Source organism: Mastacembelus armatus, chromosome 18 (assembly GCF_900324485.2).
Source record: "Mastacembelus armatus chromosome 18, fMasArm1.2, whole genome shotgun sequence".
Taxonomy (NCBI): domain Eukaryota; kingdom Metazoa; phylum Chordata; class Actinopteri; order Synbranchiformes; family Mastacembelidae; genus Mastacembelus; species Mastacembelus armatus.
In genome coordinates, this window is record NC_046650.1 from 13,783,038 (window position 1) to 13,806,339 (window position 23,302).

Genomic DNA, 23,302 nt, shown 5'->3' on the forward strand with positions numbered 1-23,302 from the left:
CTGCACTGTGACAGCGCCTTGTTAGTGACTTTAGCTTAAGAACTACTACTGCATTTGGCTCTTTCTGAGAGGGAAGAGAGCTGGGAAAATGAATAAAACGAGAAATGGGGTGGTGGAGCAGAGAGATGAGTTATAGTGAAGGAGAGAAAAGGAGAGAATGAGGAGAGAGGGAAAAAAGATATGGCCATGGATCACCAGCGCTCTCTAGTTCAAGGAAAGTTCATTGGAACTCTTGCTCGGATTCATGTCATCTGTTTAGCTGCTCATTGGTCCCTGGGGTACATCTCTCTTCTTTTACAGTGTGTTCAACTTGACAAAAGGGCAGGGGGCTTATCAAATCTGCAGCAGCCAGGAACCGGTTCTCAGCCAAGTCACATATTTCAAATGAAATTCACAATATCAATTATGGATCTACCCCAGAATGGACAAAATGGTTTTAGTTGCTCACTGGCAAATATAGGCATATGATGGTTTGGAGCTTCTGAAGGAAAAACAACCAGTAATTTGGCAGACAGTAATAGTAGTCTAATTACAAACAGTGCCTCTGTCAGTGAGTAAGTGGGCATGCAGAATGGTATGAAAAATTGCTCCTTCTGTCTTTGTCCAGATGACTGAAAAGCAATGGGAATGAAAAGAAGAGTCATATGTAATTGCTGTGACAAATGCCAAAGTGGCAAATGACTGTTGTCAAATGGAGACAGTTTTGTAAATGTAAACAGGGAAATTAGGCAGAGGACAGTTCAGAGACTCAGCTCTCCAGTGAATAACTATCTGTGAACTGCATGCATCAATTAATAGGTTTCATAGTGACTGAAAAATCATTAAAAACTGAGCTAATACACAACCATATGCAACTCACTGCTGTTACACATAAAAGACAAATAACAAATCACCGTTAAAGGACATCAGCTGCTAATTAAGTTAATTGCAAATTTGGAGGCTGGTACACAGGTAAATAACATTTAGTTAAATGTCAATTTAGGCTATCTGCTAGCTTTAAAGAGCAATGAAAAAATAATCTACAGGATTTTTAAGAAAATGAAAATGGGCCAGCTGTGACTCAGGAGGTGGAGCAGGTCGACCGTGAACCACAGGGTTGGTTGTTCGGTCTCTGGCTTCACTGGTCCACAGGTCAAAGTGTTAATGGGCAAGACACTGAATCCCAAGTTGCCCCCAGTGGCTGTTCTACTGGTGTATGAGTGCAGGAGAAATTGTGTGAGTGAATGGGTGAACGGACAAAAATCGCTTTGAGTAGACATGTGTGTAGAAAAGCACTATCCAAGTATAAGACCAGTTACCAAACGAGATTCAAAGAGGTAGGATAGTTTCTGAGCTTAAAGTATTTCCAGTTATTTAAATCAGCTATAATCAGTGCCTTAACGGTTATATTACATTGGCTCAAATGAGGATGTGCAAACTGAACGGTGTCACTCACAGTCACAAACCCACAGAGAATTATCACTTGACTTTGCTGCTCATTTTACCGTCTTTCTTCTCAGTGTTTTGATTTACGACTAAGAACTTCACTAACAAGTGTGTCAGCAGGCAGCATGGAGCAATAAAACCCCCTGGACACACCCTGTGCTGCACCACACAGCAGACAGAAAACTTAGCCACTTACTGCTACACTGGGGAAAATGTAGCAGTAAAAAAGCCAGACCTTTCCATCAGGAGTTACTGGAGACAAGTGTTAGAAGAAGACTGGATATTGGACTTAAATTCACCAGGTAGACACGAACACAACTCTACATGAATGCTAATGTTGTTCCATGTCTGCTGGATGTTAAATAAGCTAATCTTTGCTGACAACTTGACTGTATTTATTACTGTTTATTATTATACTGTTATTGCAGGTTTATAGGTGCACAAATATGAAACATTTGCTCATTTAAATACACTTACAGTAAAATACCCTGTGTGGGTTTTTCTAATACTTTACATTATTTATTTATGTATCTAGCAGGGACAACAGACTAAATAACATCAATATGACATAAAGGTGTCATGTGTGTGCAACCAGCATCTCTTGCCTTCCACAAAGCCTTTTTTGCTGTCTGTTCTCTGACCACCCTCCACCCTCCACCCACTGGCCACAGTTACTGTGCAGGATAACAGCACAGTAGATAACAATACACCATGTGTTCAGTGACAAACAGCACATGCTCAAAATCAAAGTGAAGGTCAGACTGGCTGTGGTAGAACATGTGTAAGACTATACTACTGACTTCTCTGCTGGTATACCTCACCTATATTCATATCCTCTGGTGCTTTACACAAGTATTGTCCTGCTTGGTCTTTTGAAGTACACCGTGTAAAAGATGTACTTTGGTAGAGGACAGGCAGGAAAGGTTGGGAAGTGTGGAAGTTGTCTTTGCTGTGAATGTAGTTTATGTGAGGGCTCCCAGCTAAATGTAACGTTACAGCAGAGCATGAGTCTTTGCCAACTTAAGGCACAACTTCCCTCAGCTTCACCTGTGCAACTGAGGGTAACAAGGAGAGACTGCAATGTTTTGGTCTGAGGGGAGAAAAAGTTGGGGAACTATTGCATTATGGGAATTTCTGGAGTCCTGATTTCCGCCTCCCTCATCACTCAAAGAACTGGAGTTTTTCGTTCCTTAGGGCTGCTTCAGTTTCCCACCTCTCAGTTCATCACTTGTGCAAAATTACAAGGAAGAATGAAGCTGCTCTGAGGCCAAAGGGTGGCCATATTCCTCACTAAGTAAATAATATTCCTACAGTATATTGCCTTGTGTTTCTATTACTTTTTCCCATCTGCTGTATCTCAACATCTCATTATGACTTTCTCTTCTATACGACCGTGTAAAACTTCAGATAGAGAGATACGATATTATCCGTGTACTGAAAAACTCACAGTATGACAGTGACAGATTACATTTCATTTCTATCATAGCTTAAGTATGCTGCTGCTAAGCCTCGAGTGTCTCGAGACATGGAATAGCACAGACATATAAATTACAAACTGCATCCTAAAAAACAGAATCAGCCTTCATATATACACCTCCTGGTTGAGTCAAAGGAAAAATGAAAGCTCTTAAAATTAGCAATTATATTATTCTGCTTACACCATGCTTCAATGTGATTAAAATAACACCAACTGCAGAAAAGGCTGGGATAATAAAGCAAGAGGTTGTGAGCCTGTATCATAATTCTTCATTTAGGCACTAATTCAAATTGAAAAACAATACAGGCTCACAACAGTGACATGATTTGCTCATGCTTGTTTTCAGCAATGGCTTTGCTCAGAGCTGAGAACCTCTTAATTCGAGGAGCTGGGGCACTTTACGTATTCCAAACAAAACAACATTATATTGTTCACAAAACCAAAATACAAAGCTGGCAGACTAAAATGTTTTCCTTTCTCCAGACAACAATTTATCAAATGCTCCTCCGCTGGAAATGATGTATTTCAGAGGAAAGCAAGACAAAATGGTATTTAATTTGTCCATCAGTTCTGCTGTCACATTCGGGTGAAAAAAATCATCAAACTTGGGTTCACTAGTAGTTTATGTTGAATGATGATTTTCTATTCACTGGGAAATTACTGAAATGTTTGGGCTTATTATTTAAAGCTACAGTGTTTGTATAGAAATATGAGCCTATAATAATAATAATAATATAATATCTTAACATCCTAATATTCTGGGGAAAACATGATAAACCAGGAACTAATAATTTCTACATATGTGGAAATAATTTCTTCACCAGTTACTTAAACTGTTATTTTGCCATAATACTTTATTGCTATTAATACTTTCATTGATATTAATTAATTTGTAATCCAGTGTTGCAAATCAATCAAAGATGAAAGTTGCATGGGGGATGAATACCACTTGCAATTCTAATTAAAGTATTGCAAAACATGCATCTAACATTTACTGAATCTGAATTTACTAAGGAAAACTGGGTTAGCAAAGTTAAAACAATGCAACCAGATGGGGCAAGTTTTTGATAGAAATAAAAAATAAAACAGGTTTGTATCATGTCTGATGAATCCTTGGTCTTTTGTCCATAAACTAATCCATTTTTCCCCCCACATGTGCATATTAACTCTTGAGAAAAGTATGACAAAATGCATATTATGGTTATTTTAATGAAATTAAAGTTTTAGAAGAGAGGACAAGACTGAGGACCACTGCATTAGGCCATGTCAGCACAACAGATCAAATTAGCAAACTTACAGCACTGGGCAGACCTTTTTAGCCAACTTCCAGCTTGCTTACTATTCTGTTTGGGTTGCCTTCATGCCTCTCTTTATTGCACAATTCATGGCAGCCCATAAAGGCCATTACAGAGCAGTTTAAAGTGACAAAGCATGTGATGTGAACAAGAAGCAGGGAGGCCATTATCATCGTCTAGGGCCAAGCTGTGGTGCCAAGTCCAGCTGGTACCCTCAGCCCCCCGGCAGTGCCCCCACGACGACTGAGCGTCCACAGAGTAACACATGGGTCTTGCAACTGTCCTGGAATACCACTGAACGTCATCTGGATTTAATGAGGTGACACAGCATTGTATCAAAAGCTAGTAGGGGGTCTACTGCTGTCTTCCACTCTCCCCTCATTAAAACCCTTTTAATGGGCTCTGAGGAGAGCAAACCTCCTCTAACTGGCTTAACGCTTGTTCAGGTTGTCAAGGAAAATTATTCTTGTTTAAGGACAAACTTACAATGAAATATTGATTTGAGTAAACTTCAAGGGAGTTGCTGGCTGGCACTAGTATAATGGCTATAGAGCGGATGGCTTTCAGAGAGTCAAAGAAATAAGAAAGAAGACAAACTAGACTTTTTAAATTTAGTAACACTGGAAGTGCTTGGCAGGAATGTATGGATAATTATCCAGGGACACTCCATCACTACTGCAAAAAGTTATGTCCAAGTGCAGCAAGAAGTGAAGTTTAAACAAAAAACAAAAGGTTAAAGTGACCCTGACGATCAATTCAGAAATTGGGTGACATTTACGGGCTGGGCTTCGTTGGCAAAGCAATGGCATTTTCTTTCACTAACAGCGTAGCATATTTGGTAAACCGATGAGATCAAGCAACATTACTATCTACAGCATACAACTGCATGCATAAAAGGACATCTAACAGTAGCATTTTAGGCTTACGTTCATTATGTGCTTTTTGAGTTGATGCCTCAAAAGTGAGCCTCAAGCCAGTCTCCATTCAATGTGACAGTTAATGGAGATCCAGCAGGCACAGGCATTAGAGGCCTGCCTGTAGACTCTTATTCAAGGACAGCTAATTACATCATTAACCACATTAAAACAGCTCCGCATTTCAGCGAAGGTCAAACAACACCTATAGTATAAAACAATCCGTCTGTTGGTGCGCATGTAACATAGCCATAGAAGATAATAGCTCTGATAATTAAGGACAGGGCCAAATGACATGTTAATTAGTCTGACAGCAATTGTGTATTTACTCAGTTAATTAGTGCAGATATTTAAAAGTAGATAATAGGCCAATATGTCCTTAAGGTACTGTGATTAACATAAATAGGCTTTCTTTTTCCTTTCAGGCTCGATCACACTTTATCACTGTGGTATTGGCGATTTCATACGTCATGTTCTATCCTATAATAAGAAATGAAAATGTATTTCCAAGAAAGCCCAGGAATAGACACCTGTAGTATTTGGTCACATGTAGATGCACAACAGACCTGTCTGGGTTCAACAAGTACAGATTCAGAGAACACTTTTCAGAGACCATGTGAAATCTCCGAGCATCAGCACCGTGGAAGTGTGTGGAAGTAGCATGAGACATAAACATACAACAACAACAGAGAAGAAAATGGCCACAAGTCACAAACATGCAGTAAATGAATAAGGGTATACAAAGGAAGCGGATAAATAAATTGGGGCTGTAGTTTGTGCTGCTGTTAAATTACCCTGCACTGTAAAGTGTTTCTGCTATTTGGAGTAGAACTAAATGATATAAGTGGGATGGACAAATTAATATAAATAACAGTATAATGCAGCACAGTTCAACAGCTGTGCAAAATGGTCACACAGTTGAATTGACAAAACTGAACATTATCACCGTCATGAAGGAGGTGTTACTACTGGACTGCGGTATAAAGACTGCTCCACTATCTGTCGACCTCTGGACACTTCTTACAGGTAATGCTGAGAATGCAAAGGCTGTGATGGGATTTATGCTGCCATTACAATTTCTGTCACTCTAAAATAAAAAAAGTCTGAGGTTGCCCTTCATACTGGAGATTCTGGTGACAGTGAAGGACACTTCAACTACAGCGGCTAAGCTTAAAGAATGTAATATGTAAATAGTTTTTCCACTGACTGCCAGATTCTGTAGTAGGGACTGACATTCAAACAGCCTGATCAAAAAGTCTGGAAACAAAGTTTAGGGATGTATTTTTTTAAACAAATGCACATTTATCTTGTGTTGCACTCAGTGAAATTGAGAGACAAACCTGAAATCCCTGAATGATTTTCACACAGAGGCACTTTCTGTGATGTGAGGGGAAGCTATAACTCTTCAAAACAGCAGTTATCCTCAGCAATCTATAAACATACATCATCTGGTAACAACACATTCATCATAGAATGGCAAGGAAAGAGCTGAGGAAGGGAAGGTTTGTGTAATACCTCTGATTAAATCCCAGGAAAGCGGCACAAAAGTTACATTCTCAAGCAAAATCATTTGTTCTTGGCAAATTAGTGTGGGCAGGTGCTATTATTCTCGCATGAACTCTTTGGCTTTGGGAAAGAAATTCATCTTTTCAGAAATAGGAGCCAGCAAATCACTGTGAAGTTATTCAATCACTACCTAGTGATTTAAGTAAAATTACCTTTTTGCTTTGTATGCAACTACTGAGCTTCAGTGTAGATGGCATTTAGAACAATGATAGCGGCTGTCAGAAAGAAGTCATCCTGGTTCACGGCACCCGGGGACTGAATAAAAAACTTACTGGACTCACTGTAACTGCACAATTTCACTTTAAAGCTTCATTTACCCTTAGATGAATAACCTATTGCTCCCCTGGTAAGGGCAAAATGCCACTGCCTAAGCCTCTTCCTTTAAACAAAAATTTCCACCAACACCACCTCAGCGTGCTTAACTGACCCTTTCTTGCAAAACCACTACTGAATGCTGCTGCAATATGAATAAATAAGCAAACATACGCTCATCGTGTGCCCCCTCACACAGCATACAGTTCTGAACTCAATTTCACACTCCACTGCCTTCTCAGACAATTTAGACAGGCTGATGCCAACAGCAGAAAGTGAAGAGACAATGCATTTATTTATCGACTTTTTGGCAGAAGGGGGGATTTGTCAGACTGCGTGTGTGTGTGTCAAAGGAGTGAGCGTATGCCTCTGTGTATGTGTGCATGTGCCCATGCGCCTACATATGACAGAGACACATTGGAGGGAAGCAAGAGAAATGTGATTCAACCCCGAAGAGATACAGAGAGACAGCGCCAGAGAGAGGAGGAGAGAGACAACAGTCATATCCAGGGGAATTGTTTTCTTAGTCACTCATCCAGTGCTCCAGCAATGTGTCTGCGGAGGACATGAAACATGCTATGTCCCCAGTGACACAAACTCTACTGTGAGAATACAGGTAAATAAAAATGATGAGGTTTTAAACACAAGTGGGCCAGATTTCATAATAAGTCAATGTAAATAATGTATGAAATTATATATTCCTTATAAATGTTTGCAGTATGTATACTATTGTCAGTATGTCTGCCCAGCTGTCTATACACTGGAACTGTACTACTGGCACAATGGAATAAAATGAATACTACAACAGAGAAGAGGCTTATAAGAAAAGTAGAAAATGCTTTTTGTTCTGTTTAAAAGTCACTGGACCCTTTACTCGACAGCATTTTGCCTCACCCTGTCAGTCTCTGCGTGTGTGCAGGGTCTGGAGATAGCAGCCGAGGCTCCTTTTACAACAGATCTTAAAAGTCTTGATTTCATATCAGTTGCACATACTTTGCAAAGTGGCGTCAAGGACAAAACCTTTAAGCTGGCAGGGGGAAACACAGAGTGCCTTGCCAAAGAAGAATATCTTTGTGGAAATTATTCAAAGCACAGCTGTGTCTAAAATATCCAATTGCTCCCCAAGTAGAAGTGGGGGTTCAGGTCCACTGAGCAGTTGCTTATCACAAAGACTTTGTGTAATTCTTTCAGACATATCAGATAAAGTAAGCAGGTATGACATTCTAATAGGCTTCTTCATTAAGTTTTCCGGCAGGTGGTAATGTGTTTGAAATTAATGTGACATTTTCAACTGAAAGTGTTTCAGTCTCGTTCGGTTGTGATCTAATACAAAGCTGTGTTTTCTAAGCTGCTCAAATCTACCATCTAACAGTGAACATCACGCACACACGTGTGAATATCAGCGCTGGGAAAAGAGCAACAGAGTGCTGTTGGGGTATAAACGGGTATCTGATTGGAGCAGAGGTTCCGCACTGCAAGAGGAGTCACCAGGTCAAATGGTCTTTCAGGCTGCTACTTCCTAAGACCACAGTGTGAGCAACTGTACATAAATATTTTTCATCTGTAGAAGGATTTCCAACTATTTTCTACAAAATATGCAGCACATGCTTCAGCATATCAGGCTCAATTTTAAAACCAGTCACAGAAGCAGAAGCTTTCACAATTAACTGTATGGATCCAAATAAGTTGAATGACAAATTACAGAGAGCTCTACTCAGAAATCTGACTATACAAGTCGAATCTGAGGTTTTCTAGAACATGATCAGCACCACTGTGTATCTTCCTAAAGAGTTACTTATAGTATGCTGCCTGTCAAGGTGCAAGAGATCCAAGTCCTAAAAATGAATACGATGAATATGGAACATACTGTATTGGTAACTAGGGGAACTGGGAAAAAAATGACAGCAAAAGATTTTCCAAAAGAAGATGAATGTCGTCTCCTTTCCCTGAAATATGAAGGGGTTAGTCTTCCCCAGTTGAGTTTTATCCAACACTCGGTGCTATTATCATCATTTCCCACTAAGCAGAAGCTCCCAAGATACTCCCCAGAGAGCGGCATTGAGCTATACTAGCGCCTTTGCCGTGTTACCATGGAAACATTCCCATGGCATAGCCCATTACAGAAACAGACACTTACACATCATTTCGGAAAAGCTTTTGAGGAAGATTTCAACCCCAGTCTAAAAACCTGCAATTTCCTTTAAAGCTGACTCTTGCAATACCTGCACAAGCACACGTGTGGCACTTTGTTGCAGCTTTTCTGGGGTTCCCATGCGTCATTTAATTCTGCCAATAGCCTTTATTTACAGACATTGGGGGGTGAAAGGCATTTTAAGAAGAAGCAACAAATGCTGCTGGTCAAATCCTCTAAGAAAAACCCATAAAGGCATCCCAAGCTGTTAAAACAATTACACAGTGCTCTGCTTTTAATACAGAATAAAAAAGGCTCATATAATAAAATGTACTACTGTAATTACTGCTTCCAAACTTAAACTGCTGACTCATTTCATCAACCATAAATTGAAAATAACAAACAACACCCCAGCAGCCACTCGCCTCAGCATCTGTGTCCTCCATCACCTAAATGAGGACCTTGATGAGGTTAAGTACAACAGTAGCCCCTGCCCGACTGCTTCACATATTCTGCTGTGGGGAGCCATTATTCTAGAGGCCTGCTTGGTTTTGATTAAGTCACGTTTTATTATGTGCCTCTGCACCCGTGTAATGAGTCTGGCGTAAGGATGATAAAGCTTTGATAAAACATCCAACATGACTGTTAATGACTGTTATGTGAATGCTAAGCCTAACCCTCTGTGGCAGGATGCTGTTTGTTTACCTCAGAGAAAACAGAAAACAGATATAGGGTGGGCATCTCTTTGGCTCCAACTGCAATTACCAAACCTCCTGAGATCAGACATACACTGAATCACAGCTCTCATGTCTTAAGCCACAGCCATCACTCACATTCAGAACATCGATTGCTCTTTTATGACTTATCATTACTTCAGTGACTAATGAGTCAAGCACCGTAGGAATAGGTTGAGGTGAGGTTATCAATATTGAGGGACACTATAATAGGTGGATAGGTGCAGTCAATGCAGGATGACTCATGATGGATTTTTTTGGTTTGAGGATGTTGATTTCTGAAGTGACTCATCACTTTCATATGACATTTAATTGCACAGAGTGGTAGTCAATTCATCTTTGGGGAAAAATGGCATAGAAGCTCAATTGCGAAGCCTTAAGGGGGCTGCATTTCCTGCTTCTGATTAGTTTGGGTTGGACCAGATTAAACCGAATGGAAGGGGGACATTGATTAATGTTAAATTAATGTTAAAGTCACTTAACTCACCTTGATTAATTCTACAGAAATCATTATGAGTGTGCTGAACTATTTGGTGTCTGACAAACAAATAGTTCATTTCCTAAGCTCATAAACAATGCACGTAGCACAATTTCATTTGACAATGACATTTCTGCTCATCAACATTGCACCAAATGGTTTTTCCGTTCTCATTTGTAATGAATACTTATGCCATCATCATTTTCCACTGACTTATTTGCAGAGGGAACTGACAAATGATAATGTGCAGCCACACTTGGCATAAACTTACAGCTTCAGGTGGGAGTGCAGGGTCCTGAAGAGCTGGAGGAGCCAGTCCGGAAGCTTGCGTATATGGACGTGAAGAAAAACAGCCACTTCTCTTCTCCTCCCAGCATGCTGACTCCATTTACCAGCACTCCAAGTAACACCTGCTCCTGCTGAGATACATATGAGAAATGACATTTTAACATCTGTCCCTGAATCTCTCATCAGGTCTGTTTTTGCTTGAACATTACTAATATGACCTCACTTTCAAAGCCCAAACATGAGGGGTTCATTAATGAGTGAGCCAAATAACCATCATTATCCAACTGACTACACTGCAGCCTAAGAATGAACCAGCCTGCAGAAAAATCAGGACACTTTCTAAAACCTAAAAACCCATAACTATCTGTTGCTCATAGTACTTAATCCCACAAACTGGTACATTCTTAACCTTTCATACTACTACACTTATAAAAATATCCTCCCCACGTTACAGTATATTTATATGATCAGATAAACTGCAAGAGCAGTGAAGGGTGAAAACACCTTGGGAACCTGAAGAGTAAAAGGTTAACATGGTTCTTTGAAATTTGCTTGTTTCCTCACACTGTTAAGCATCTTTGTAATGAATCCTTCAATGAATTTGCTAACAGCCATGCAATAAAAAAGGATCTTGTGTATCCAGCCATAGCTGGTGGTAGAACTGCAGATTTTAGACCATTAAAACAAGTAGCACAGCTGGAAGAAACAGCTATGTAGCTGAAATCATTGTAAATACCCATCCTGACTCAAAATAATAAAAACTATAAATAGCAGCACTTGATATCGCTTGATTCAGGGCCATCAGAAACGCTTCCTGATTGTTGTTGCATCAAAAAGCCTTTTAAGATGGGGTTTCTGTATAACCCCTCACAATCAGAATAAAGGATAAGCAATCAGTTTGAGGAAGCGTAAAGCAGACAAAAGCTGGTCAATTGGCTGTCAAGACGTAGGACTGAAATAGCACTCCATTCATATGATGTGATGAAGAAGCGGAGATGTTTGAACTTTAAGTGGCGGTGTGGGGGTAAGATTTGTGTGGCTCACTTTGCTGGGCGCATTACTCATGTCTAGTGTATCATAGTTTGACTACGACTTCACATTCTCTTCTATTAATTTATTTAAGTTGAAGGCTGTAAAAAAAAAAAAGTGATCAGCTATCAATCAGAAGTGATTGGCTCTACTTGTTTTAGTGGACTATAAAATTAAGAACTAAGATCCTGTCACAAAAACAGAAACATACATATTATTTGTTTTGAAACTTCTGATAAACTAAAGAAACAAAAGGGCTAATATTCACTTTGTATCTGTGCTACAGTACCTGTTATCCCCAGAGAGCTATGTGCTGCAAGGTAGTTAAAATCCAAGACAAGGTCATTAAACTAAGAAAAGGAACGTAAAACCTTGATAGTAAGACAGACAGAAACTCACCAAGCAATATACTCCTCTCCTGACATTCCTTTTGACAATTACTTATGTAATACAATTGCTTGCCTGCTGGTGCTGGGAAGCAATTTGACAGTTTTATCACAACTTTGACAAAAGTAATTTACTTGGCTCAGTCCTTTTGTGCTTCTGTGGGAAATAAATCATCCAAATAAAAATAAATAAATGGCATCCTACAACGATTTGACAGTTCAATGTCTTTCAGCTCCAGCACAAATGGTGCAGTCTTCACCTAGCATCATAAAAATACGAGTTATCAGGGTTGTGCACTGCGATCTATCATCTGTCTGGGGGACACTTTGGTGGTCCATGGGACAGCTGGGACTATAACCATGCAGCTGTTTAAAGCTTAGCTTCTCAGAAAGTGTGATTAGTTTAAAGAAACTGGATATAGAAAAGCCTGAGAGTTTACTTTTTCACATTTCTAAGTCTTTAAAAAACAAATTAGGATGCATGTGCGCTTCATTACAGTACAAACTGCGGTTAATGTATGTTTTGGAGATGTTGCTGGTGCGACTTAAAGTAGTTCTAACAGATACAAATCCAGCACGACTGCACTCACAAACGATCAAGTGGAAGGAAGAAAAGGCAAACATGCAAATATTTTTTTAAATTCTGCCTGTTTATCATTACCAAATATAGACAATGCAAAATATGTTGCTGTTATATTGTTTAGTTATAATTTCAGTAATATTCCATTAAGGTGTATTTCCACTCAGAGTGGAGGCATTTTTAAATATTGCCTCTTTTATTAGACGTGAAAGTTCTTATTTGAATTATTATACTCAAATGGGCTTCAGAGCGTTTTGTGCTATTGATGTAGGAAAAGAAATATATTCTGAAGCTTACATAATTATCATGGGTGCTATCACCCTTAATCCTCATAGTAGTGCTAAATCTTTGGCTCTCCAGTATAAATTAGGGTTGCAATCTGCATACTCATTTCAGTGGGAATCATTCATGTTTACTGAGTGAAGATTAACGTGAGCTTTTAAAAGCCACACAACATTACAGATTTACTAAGGCGACTCCATCAGTGGTAAAAATATATTCAGTGCAGGCCATCTACCACAAATTTCTGTGAGAAAGCACAGATACCCTTAAGACTGAGCTTGTTGATCATGTTGCTGTTGCTGTCGCAGTGGGAGTTGGCTTTGATGTAATATTGTGATATTTCATTCGATTATGTTGATTTGATTGTGCGAGGCGATCCATCCTGCCTGATGTCTCTCGATATCCTTCCAAAGCATTTTGCTTTATTGCCTTGTTGGCCTACCCGGCAGAATTTCAATGGTTGTTTGATGGTATTAATGCACCATTTGAATGCAGACCCTGAAGTTGTGTGTGTGGGGGGGGAAAACCCATGCGGAGAGAGCATGAACAGAATCTAAAAGTCAGATGTCAGAGCCAGTGGAGGGGGAGGAATTTTCTCCAAATGCAGATACTACACTGGAGTGGAATATTAAATTTTCAAATCACTTTTTCTCTTTCTCTTGGAGGGAGAAAAGGGAGATTTTCTCTTTCATACAGCACTAAACTGACAATAACCTGCTTCACGTCTTTCAGAGAGGGCTCTGCCAAGCTTATGGCTCTGTGAGGAAAAAGCCAAGCATTTACGCACGCAAATGAAGTGAATGGTTAACAGATGTGCAGCACACCTGTGATAACACTATAACAATTGTCAGTCTTTCCCATTCAGTAACTGAGGATTCAGCAGAGAACAGAAGGATCCACCATTCAAATTATACACTACACCTTGTCCAGAAAATCTACAATGTAACGGCAAGGAAAGGCTTTACGTGCTTACATTTTCTACTAAAATGGCAGTCATGATTATTTCTAATGCAACAATAATTAGCACCATCACAGAATTGGACGTTAAACTAAAAAAAAAAAAAATTCAACAAACAAACACCTCTCCTGTCGTACTGAGAAAAACACTCAGTGAAACTTTAAGAAAATGAAATGTGTCTGATGAGTCACTGCTTGGGGAAATCAATTCATTTAGTCATACAGAGGTGCTAAGTTATTTATTGCCTGTCAGCATGAGCTGTTAGTTCAATTTAATTTCTAGCTGCAGAAAAGAACACAGATGCTATGGAGGAAATCTAAAGAGAGTTACTTTATTTATGCAAACAGGATGCGCTCTTGAAATAAAAAAAAAAAAAAATGACAATGTTTTTCACTGCTGCTGTCCTTAGAGAAAGGTAGTGGTACCACTGTAACACCTAGAGATTTATAACAGACTGACAGGTTATATTTTGTCACAAACATATTTGTGTTTCTACTGCTACTATAAAAACACAGAGAGCACAAACATTAGGAGAAATGCACCCTAAACCTGGAAATGCTGCAAACACTAAAGCATAAGAATAAAAGCACAAACATGTGAGAAAAATGACAAAAAAACACAAAAAAACAAAACAAAACAGAAAGTGCTGTAAACATTGATAAACAGCAGAAATGTGCACCAAAGAAACTTTAGGGGAGGAAGTGATAAACCTGTTTCTGACTTAGCAACAAAGACTAAGATCAATCTCACCAATTCTCCAGCAAAAACGTGCAGAAAGGCCCATGTTCTTCAACAGTGGTAATTTAAAAAGTGCTCAAACTCAGTTTCTTATATAATACAAGCTTGTGCCTCAATAGTAGATCAACTTCAGCTGCCATTTGTCAACAAAGCATCTTACTTACCACCAACTTACAGTAGCTGTATTGAGCTAACAGGCATAGTTACTAAAGTTAGCACAGCAATCTAAGCACACTGCAGCAGAGCCAACCATGGAAAGTCACCACATTTACTAAATTATACACTGAACTATTGAGGTCCTTGTAACATTCACGACTTTACACTTCTGCACACCACACAGCAGTTTTCAGTGACCCTGTCTGATTGTATCTCTGGTCAGGTGTGAGTTGTGTGCAGATATGCTGGGAATAACTGTAAATGATTTTCCCAAGCTGCTGCGAGCACTTACAATGATGCCAGGGTGAGCTGCCCCTCTCGAACACATGCAACAAAATCAGCAAGAGAGGACGAAGATGTCAGTGAAGCAACAAGTGAAAACAACTTGGGTGGTCTGTGGGTGTACCTGTTTAATATTACACAAATTATAAGGTTATCAAATATGATGCTTTTCTATTTCATAAAATACCAAACAATATAATAAATCAATTTTTTTTTTTTTTTAATGAAGCAGTACTTTGTAGTAGTATTTTTACACTGATGCATTATTTCTTTTACATAAGCCGGGAATCTAAATAGTCCTACCACAGCTGGTGGCTGAGGCTGACATGAACTGGCTCAAACATTTTTCACGTTAGATATCGTTTCATGAACTAAAATGTTGGAGGAGTGGATATTTTATCTGCAGGTGCTACTAAAAAAGTAGGAGTATCAAATTATTCACAATCTTAGGAACATGGACGTCTCTATGAATTCTAATGGCAATCCATTGAGTAATTGTTAAAATACTTCATTATGGATCAACAGACATCCCCATCATTAAACCCATGCTGTTAAAACTCAACTCAACCCGCTGTGTCTCTTTTGTAGCACATTTCTATTGTGGTTTGACATTTGCAGCATTGTGCATTCAGAGCCTGTTTTTTTAATGTTTGTGCTTTTGCTTTTTGTGCTTGTTTAGGTACTTGTGACAATCCGCCTAATTTTCCCATTTCACTTCTTTATGCATTTTGTTTTTAAGGAGCAATACAGCAACTCCCCAAATGCTGAGCACTGTAAAACAAAATTAACTAACAGCACAACAGTCTTGCTATATCCTACAGCACAGTATGTATGTGGTCCAGAACTTCCCCATAAACCTTTGAAAGCAGAACCAGAAAATCTCTCAAAGCTTAGAATTAAGAAGAATTAACCACTTTAAAATTACTTTAGAGAACAATGATTTTCTTTTTAAAATCTCTAATAAGCATCACTAACCACAGGCTGGGTCACAACACTAAGGAAAATGACAGATGTGGCTATTAAACAAAATGATCAGTGGGCACAAGATCTTTTTGTACAACCTTGTTTTTGACTGTGATAATAGCACCATTCACAGGCACATCATACCTCAATGGTTTATCATGATTCATCATGTTCATTTGAATTCAAAAAACTACTCCTTCAACTAAACACTACCATCTCACCTCTATCAATCCATTTTTTAGCCAACTCATTTTGAGGTCTGCTTAAAAAGCCATTTATCTGCTCATACTAAATTATAATTGGCATTCTAATAGCAGCAAAATGACACTGATAAATACTCACCAATCATGGAATTGTATCCCTTTTTAACTAAAGTGGCCATTTTCTTCTTGATATCATCAATGACTACAAAAATCCCTGCACACGTGTGCATAAAGAATAATGCCTTTAACCCTTAACACCCTCACTTCTTGCAATGAAATAACCCTTTTATATGCAAATACTCAGGAGGCCACTGGCTTCTTATCATACATTTCACTGTCTCCTTTGAGGTAATGGGTTAGAGAGTTGTTTTGCTCTGCATCTGCATGTAATTGCACACATACCGTAACCTTACAGTTTATAACCGGAACAAAGCAGCTTGAGAATAAATTACAGCAAAAACACTACAGTAATAGGTGAGAGGACGCTATTAGTTCTAGCTGCTATAGAGATGTACAGGAAACAAGAACTGAAAGTTATTCTGGTGGAATAAACTGGCAGGTTTTTCAACTTGATATATATGCAGGGACAGCTGCTCTATCTGAGATATATTTCATTTTTGGCATTTCTCTGTGTTGTGCCTGTATAGCGACAGAAAGGATGTTTTCTTTTGGCTGCCAAACAAAAAGTGGTCTTACAAACCAGACAGAACCTTTAGAAGATGCACATATGAAAGAGGTGGTAGTACACGATATCACTATATATGCTCCAGCCTGACAGGTCAAACAGGTATTCAATAACAAACAACAAATATGTTTAAATGATACTGAATGAACGACACTACTGCCACCTGCTTAGGTTTGCATCCAATACCACTGACTCAAGAATATCGACTATTGCAGATTATTAAAGAACTTCACTACCAAGAAACCCCAACGTTCATACTCTCATAACTATATTTATTGTAATTTAAGCAAATAAATCATCTGTTGCTCTCCAAAGCACAAATGAGAAACATTACCATGCATTTACTGTGGCAGAATAACAGTGCCACCAAGTGGACAAAGGGAAAAACTACATTTGGTAATTAGTAAGAGCAGAACAGGACTATCTGTGTTAAATTTACCATTAAACAGTCTAACCTCATTCCAATATGGAGTAATAATATAAGACAGTTTGAATGGTACACTCAGAAGAATACATCAAGCTGGAAAAAAATGAAGTTCTTCATTTGTTAACTGAGTTCTTCAGAGTGTATAAAACCATTAAACACATAAATAAATAATCACCCTTATTAAACACCTTTTACTGCAGATGTTTTTTTCCCATCGCTTGCTTTCATCAGAGCCTTGATTGCCCTAGCCCTCATTTCCAACTCCAGAAGCTCCAGCTGTTGAATGGATGGCTGACAAACTGCAGGTGCACAACTTGAAATCGGTCCTCCTTGATCAGGCAAACCTACATCTGCAGACTGCAGTGGCTTATTTTGTTCTTTAGCTACCTCGTTGCTTGAAGTGGAAGAAAACGCTAAAATCTCACTAACACTTCTGTCAATGTCGTGTTGAATATCTTTCTTTGCTTGTGTTGGTTGAGAGGCTGTTGCAGGCTCTGGATCTGCAGGGTCAGGATTTACAGCTAGGTCACCGACCTCCCCACTGCTCTCCCCTTCTGTCACTGCCGAAGGCACATTTTTAACAGTTTGCTCCTCTTTTAGTCCTTCTATGTCACTATCATAAGTGTCTGCATTTATGCTTAGGACATCACTTTCCTCGCCTGAACCACCACCCTCTGTAAAGAAAAATATACCAAGGCATTTAATGTAAATGGTTCTTTAAAAAAAAAAAAAAAAAAAACAAACAAAAAAAAAAACATTCTCTGTTTGAAGTTTTTTGACTGAATGCCTGAGGGATGCTTTTTATGTGCATTGCAAATTAATTACCTTGCTTAGGCTCCTCGGTTTTTGCTGTTTCTTTGAGGGAGGATGTAGAGTCTACATTATTGTCTTGCCTTGATGGGGAGAAATGAAACAAACACATAAAAAGTATGAGAACACACACTTTCACTCTGAAATTATGCCCTCAGTTACTTGGTAAACTGCTCACTCACTGGCTTTCCAGGGTCTCTTCTGTGTTTCCATATGTCAGCTCTTCCCCTAGACACAATAAACAGTAGCATTAACTGAATGAAAATGCTTCATGTGAAATACTGATACATGCAGTGCAGAAATTACACAGCTGTGAAAAACTTTCCAAATTGGCCTGAAGTCTCACCTGATAATATCTGAGTAAGATGCTTCTCTGAGATCGACTCCAGTTGCTCCCAGCACAACGTTTTGATTTCAGTTAAACTACAGTCCTGTAAAGGATCAGGTGTCCACATATTATCTGTGACGTTACTTCAGTAGACACTAAAGCAAAAAGCAGTCTAGAAGACTATGGTCTTTGTTCTTCATTTGTGTGAATTATGTTGTCACTTTTTAATTGTAATTTTCAACACTTTCTCAAGTTGGCACGATTGCAGGTATGTGTTCAACTTAAATTGTGATCAATTTTACTCTGCAGCTCCAGAGTTACATAATAGCTATAGATGAAAATCTCTAGCAACACACCATGGACATTAGCACTGTTACTACAGTGCATACAGAAAGTATTCAGACCCCATTCACCTTTTCAATTTTGTTATGTTGCAGCCTGATATTACAATTGTTTTCCCCCATTAACCTACACTCAGTGCCACATAATGACAAAGAGAAAACAGAATTTTAGAAATGTCTAAGTTTATAAAAAAAAAAGAAAAACAAATGAATTTCTAACTCTTGTAAAACTGAAACGTACATAAGGTTGCTTTCAATCACCTGCGGTAAAATGAGAAATAATCACAGATGTAATGTGCACCATAAAATAAGCCTAGAAAAAGAACAAGAAACCTTTCAAAGGGACGATCACAAGTACAAGTTTTTGTTTGAACTAAGACGACAGTGCAAAATTGTGATCACAGTTTTATGTCTCCAACATATATCATAGGAAGGCAATACCTTGAGGTGCATAAAACCATGTATGTCTAAAACAGTGTGATAACGAATATGACATTTGTTGAAATTTGTGGTAGACAGAGTTATTTCTCAGGTTCGTGGTTTATGGTATGTCCCTGTTCTTTAGTCCACAAATGCTCTTTGGTCACTAGTCATATTTTTTCCAAACTTTCAATCATTAGTAACATTTATACTGAGCCTGTCTTAAATCAGGAGTCCTGAGACGCTGGGTTAATTGTGTAACACTGAATTCAGACATTCACAAATCACCTTGAGTTCATCTGGCAGCATCTTCCGCAGCTTCTTCTCCCCCAGTGCATGGAAACACTGCTCCAGCATCTCCTGCTTGTCAGAGACATAAGCAGTGATGGGCTGAAATGGCAGGTTGAGGTCCAGTCCCCCCTCCTCAATGTCACTGCCAATCCTGTCCAGCTCTGGGTCAGCAAGCTCATCCTTAGAGTCAAGCGTAAAGATAAGATTACTCAAGCAATTTCATTGTATGTATGTATTGCATACACCAATTTACACAACGACTTCGAACAACACCATAGGATGCAAAACATCGTAAAATGTATGTGGTTTGGTGGTTTTCTATTCATTACACCCATTTGGCTCCTGGTTTAAATAATAAAATGCGATGCACAAAACATTAGAAACACCTCTCAGATGGTGACCAGTTAATACCACACACTAAAACACCCACAGAACAAACAAATACCTCGAATTAAAATAAAACAGCTGTAGTAGACTGCAGTTTTAGCCAGCTAAAGGTGCAGGATTATTTAAAATCCTCTAACCTGCCACAAACACGTACGAGTTATTTTTAAAAGCAAAATTCCCACGTGGAAAACAATCAAAACGACGACGTAGTGCTGACGTTGTATCGGCGTATCAAAATAATTTGAGAGAATTAGCGTCGATAACAACAAAAACTTCTTAGATAAATAAAATAAAAAAGACTCCTGCTAAACCTTTGAACTGTGTTTGTTGTAGGCCAATAAACAGCTGTAACAACAACAACGCCGGCTGCAGTTAGCTAGCTAATAAACAAACAACATTAGCATTTGTTAGCTTAAATAACCCACCTCCAGTTTGGGCTCCGTGCTTCTGCGTTTACTGCCGTCACGTTTTTCGTCAGACTGCGAGTGTTTCCTTTTCTTTTCCGTGTTACTGGATTTCTTTTTGAGCATTTTGGAGTGAAACAAAACACAATCTCTGCTCTGGGAGGAAACAAAAAAAAGCTCCTTCTCCGGTTGAATGTCGCGGGAAAAGTGAGTCATTAGAAAGCGACGACTTGTTGTAGTGTTGCTGTTAGTGCCACCTACTGGACTGGAGGGCCGCTGCTCGTCTGCCCTCCTGCAGGCCTGTGCTTCACATGCCTTTCTGTGGCGTTAAATACATATAAAGGCAATTGGATAACATTTGTGTGACTATTTGACAGGTTTTAATTTACTGCAACAAAGCTGTTCTCTAATTTGTTAGGTAGGATTTTTCTGAAATGAACTGCAGCCCCATCCATCCATCCATCCATCCATCCATCATCTATAGGCACTTTATTCCTATTTAGTTGTCCCAGGGATCTGCTGGAGCCTATCCCAGCTCTCTTTGGGTGGAAGGCAGGGGTCCACCCTGGACAGGTCACCAGTCCATCACAGGGCCACATAGAGACAAACAACCTCACACACTCACACTCACTCCTATGGGCAATTTAGAGTCACCAATCAACCTGACATACATGTTTTTGGACTGTGGGAGGAAACCAGAGTACCTGGAGAAAACCCACACAAGCACAGGGAGAACATGCAAACTCCACACAGAAAGGTCCCTGATGGGTTTCAAACAAGGAACCTTCTTGCTGTGAGGCAACGTGCTAACTACTCATCCACCGTGCTGCCCTGCAGCATATCAATAGAGAATAATCAATTAAGCAAAATAATTACTACCATCATTCTCATTCTAGTTTGTCAGACTGATGCTGTATATCATCTTACAGCTGCCCACTTTAAATCTTCCTCTCACAGTGAGAGGTGCTGTTCGTACGACCTCTCAAGCTGTTGATGGAAGTGCGAATACATGCAAACTGTCTCCCATCAGCCTCCACACTTCAAAGCTTTCTCCGGTGACTACAGTCAATCATGAGTCTTTTTCCTGTTTTTCACACACTTGCCATCTCCCAGTTTCCATCTGCCTCACCATGTCATCAAATGCTGTGTATCGGATTCATTACTGCAAAAATGTTCAAACCTGCTACCGCTGCTCATTTACATCAGTCAGGTTTTTCTGTTTTAAATCAGGCAGCACAGTTCTCAATGGTTATGTGTGTTTGATATAAAGGTATTTGGGGTAGCATAGTTGCAACACAGAGGTCATTCATATTTGCACAGCTTAGATAGGCCATGCTAATAATAATGCAAAACCAGACATATATGGAAATGTACTCTTAGAGTAAAATATAAAACCTAGTTGCTGTTCTGCAGCTGTACACGACACTGTTCCCCAAAACAAGTCCTGTGCCCTCAAAACACTTAAGACTGAATTAGACACATACAGAAATTAAAAGGTCCCCAGGAGTTTCTATGCAGGCATCCTCAGCCAGGTGCATTTTAAATATTCCAGTCATACAGGAATTCTTTTCATAAATTCATAGTTGTCCTCCACAAAACTCCACAAACTTCAGTTGAAGGACAAGTTTAACTTTAACAGAGCTCCAGTGTGGACCAGAACCATTTCAGTACTGTATGTCCTCCTCATTACCACCCACTAGCTGCACATTTTTTTTTAGCTGGACCGAGATACAAGTTTCAAGGTGGTGACGACACAACCAAGCTGTAAATCACTCTAATTGGCTTCCCCGCCTCTGCCTGGAATAAGGTGGGAGCCAATGCGATGGCTGCCCGGGCGCCATGGCGACAGCTGTCTCCACATAATGCAGGTTGTTATCCTGATCCCGTCCACGAAATTAAGCAGTGGATATGGTGGGAGGTGCGCATCGATCACAATCACGTCACAGTGTGTTTTCTTTGCAACATCTGCTCCCATGCGTCTGGATATCACCTCGTTAAAAGGACAAGGATGGAGCTGGCACTGCTGAAGGGGACACTGTGCTGGGAGCCATGAAAAGGATCAGAAAAACAACCACACCATGTAGGTGCATATGTGACATACACCCAAGCAATCTTCAACTAAATCACTTTGTAAAGACATGAGATGAAAGTCAGTTCTCCTCACAATAACACATAACTACACTTCCTAATATAGAGTGTTAATATGATTCTTACTTTGTATTCAAGAGCCAAGAATATCTGTTGTATAGACATCCAGGTTTTGTTGTCTAATGTGGAAATAGAGCTAATCAAACGATATACGGCAGTAAGTTGAATTCTCATTGCTATTTTTCCTCATTTAATTAGTTTGTCTGCATCGTGATTTACAAAAAGAGAAATGTTCATTTAGTGAAAGTGAGATTAAAAAGCTACAGGTACTTATGAGAAAGTCTCACCTCAAATGAAACAAAGAAGAAAAACCAAAAACGTTAGTGGATAAAAACAGGAACTCACCATGGAGGCAATTGAATAAAACACAATATAGAATAAATGCACTTTAATCTACTGCACCAAGAAAACAATAAAACTTTAAAGTGACAATATATTGTAGTGGTGAGTGTGTTTCACAATGGGATTTTACAGCGGAAAAGGAAGTACATAAAGTTTTTGGCAACATTTTTGTTTGAAATTTACTCTTTGGCACCAAATACATAGATGCTACTCAATTAGTAATATGTTTTACATGTGCAGTAATGCTGCTTTTGCATAACCAATACAATAGGCTTGTTACAGAATTAAACAAACTCGTCCAACATGTCATTGTTCGTTGTTTAAACCATGTGACATGCTCAGACAATCCTTTCAAGCCAAATTAAAAAAAAAAAAAAAGAAGTGTTAATTTAACTTGGAGCTCACAGAGAGCTTGTTTAAGCCTACACACCCACATTTACTCATTGAAACACTTCTCACAGTTTTGAATACTTTCTTGAAGTCATATGAGTTATACGCGTGAACAGACAACTCTCCAATTAA

The 23,302-nt window shown here is 39.1% G+C and overlaps 1 protein-coding gene across 3 annotated transcripts in view; it reads right to left on the minus strand.

Moving 5' to 3' along the window:
* caap1 (caspase activity and apoptosis inhibitor 1) overlaps positions 1–20,480 on the minus strand; it is a 101,173-nt gene extending 80,693 nt beyond the window's left edge. For 2 of the 3 annotated variants that reach the window (XR_003295167.1, XM_026299161.1), the window contains exons 1-6: positions 20,312–20,480; positions 19,497–19,679; positions 18,466–18,550; positions 18,302–18,347; positions 18,135–18,202; positions 10,604–10,751 (exon numbers count right to left, since the gene is read on the minus strand). Coding sequence is in view for 2 of the 3 variants with exons in the window: in XM_026299161.1 (XP_026154946.1) it covers positions 10,604–10,751; positions 18,135–18,202; positions 18,302–18,347; positions 18,466–18,550; positions 19,497–19,679; positions 20,312–20,416 (635 nt within the window). In the remaining variant the exon portion in view is untranslated. Of the gene's footprint in view, positions 1–10,603; positions 10,752–17,129; positions 17,984–18,134; positions 18,203–18,301; positions 18,348–18,465; positions 18,551–19,496; positions 19,680–20,311 lie in introns of those variants that run through there. The other variant, XM_026299160.1, reaches the window with a different exon arrangement.
* Positions 20,481–23,302: the final 2,822 nt, after the last annotated feature.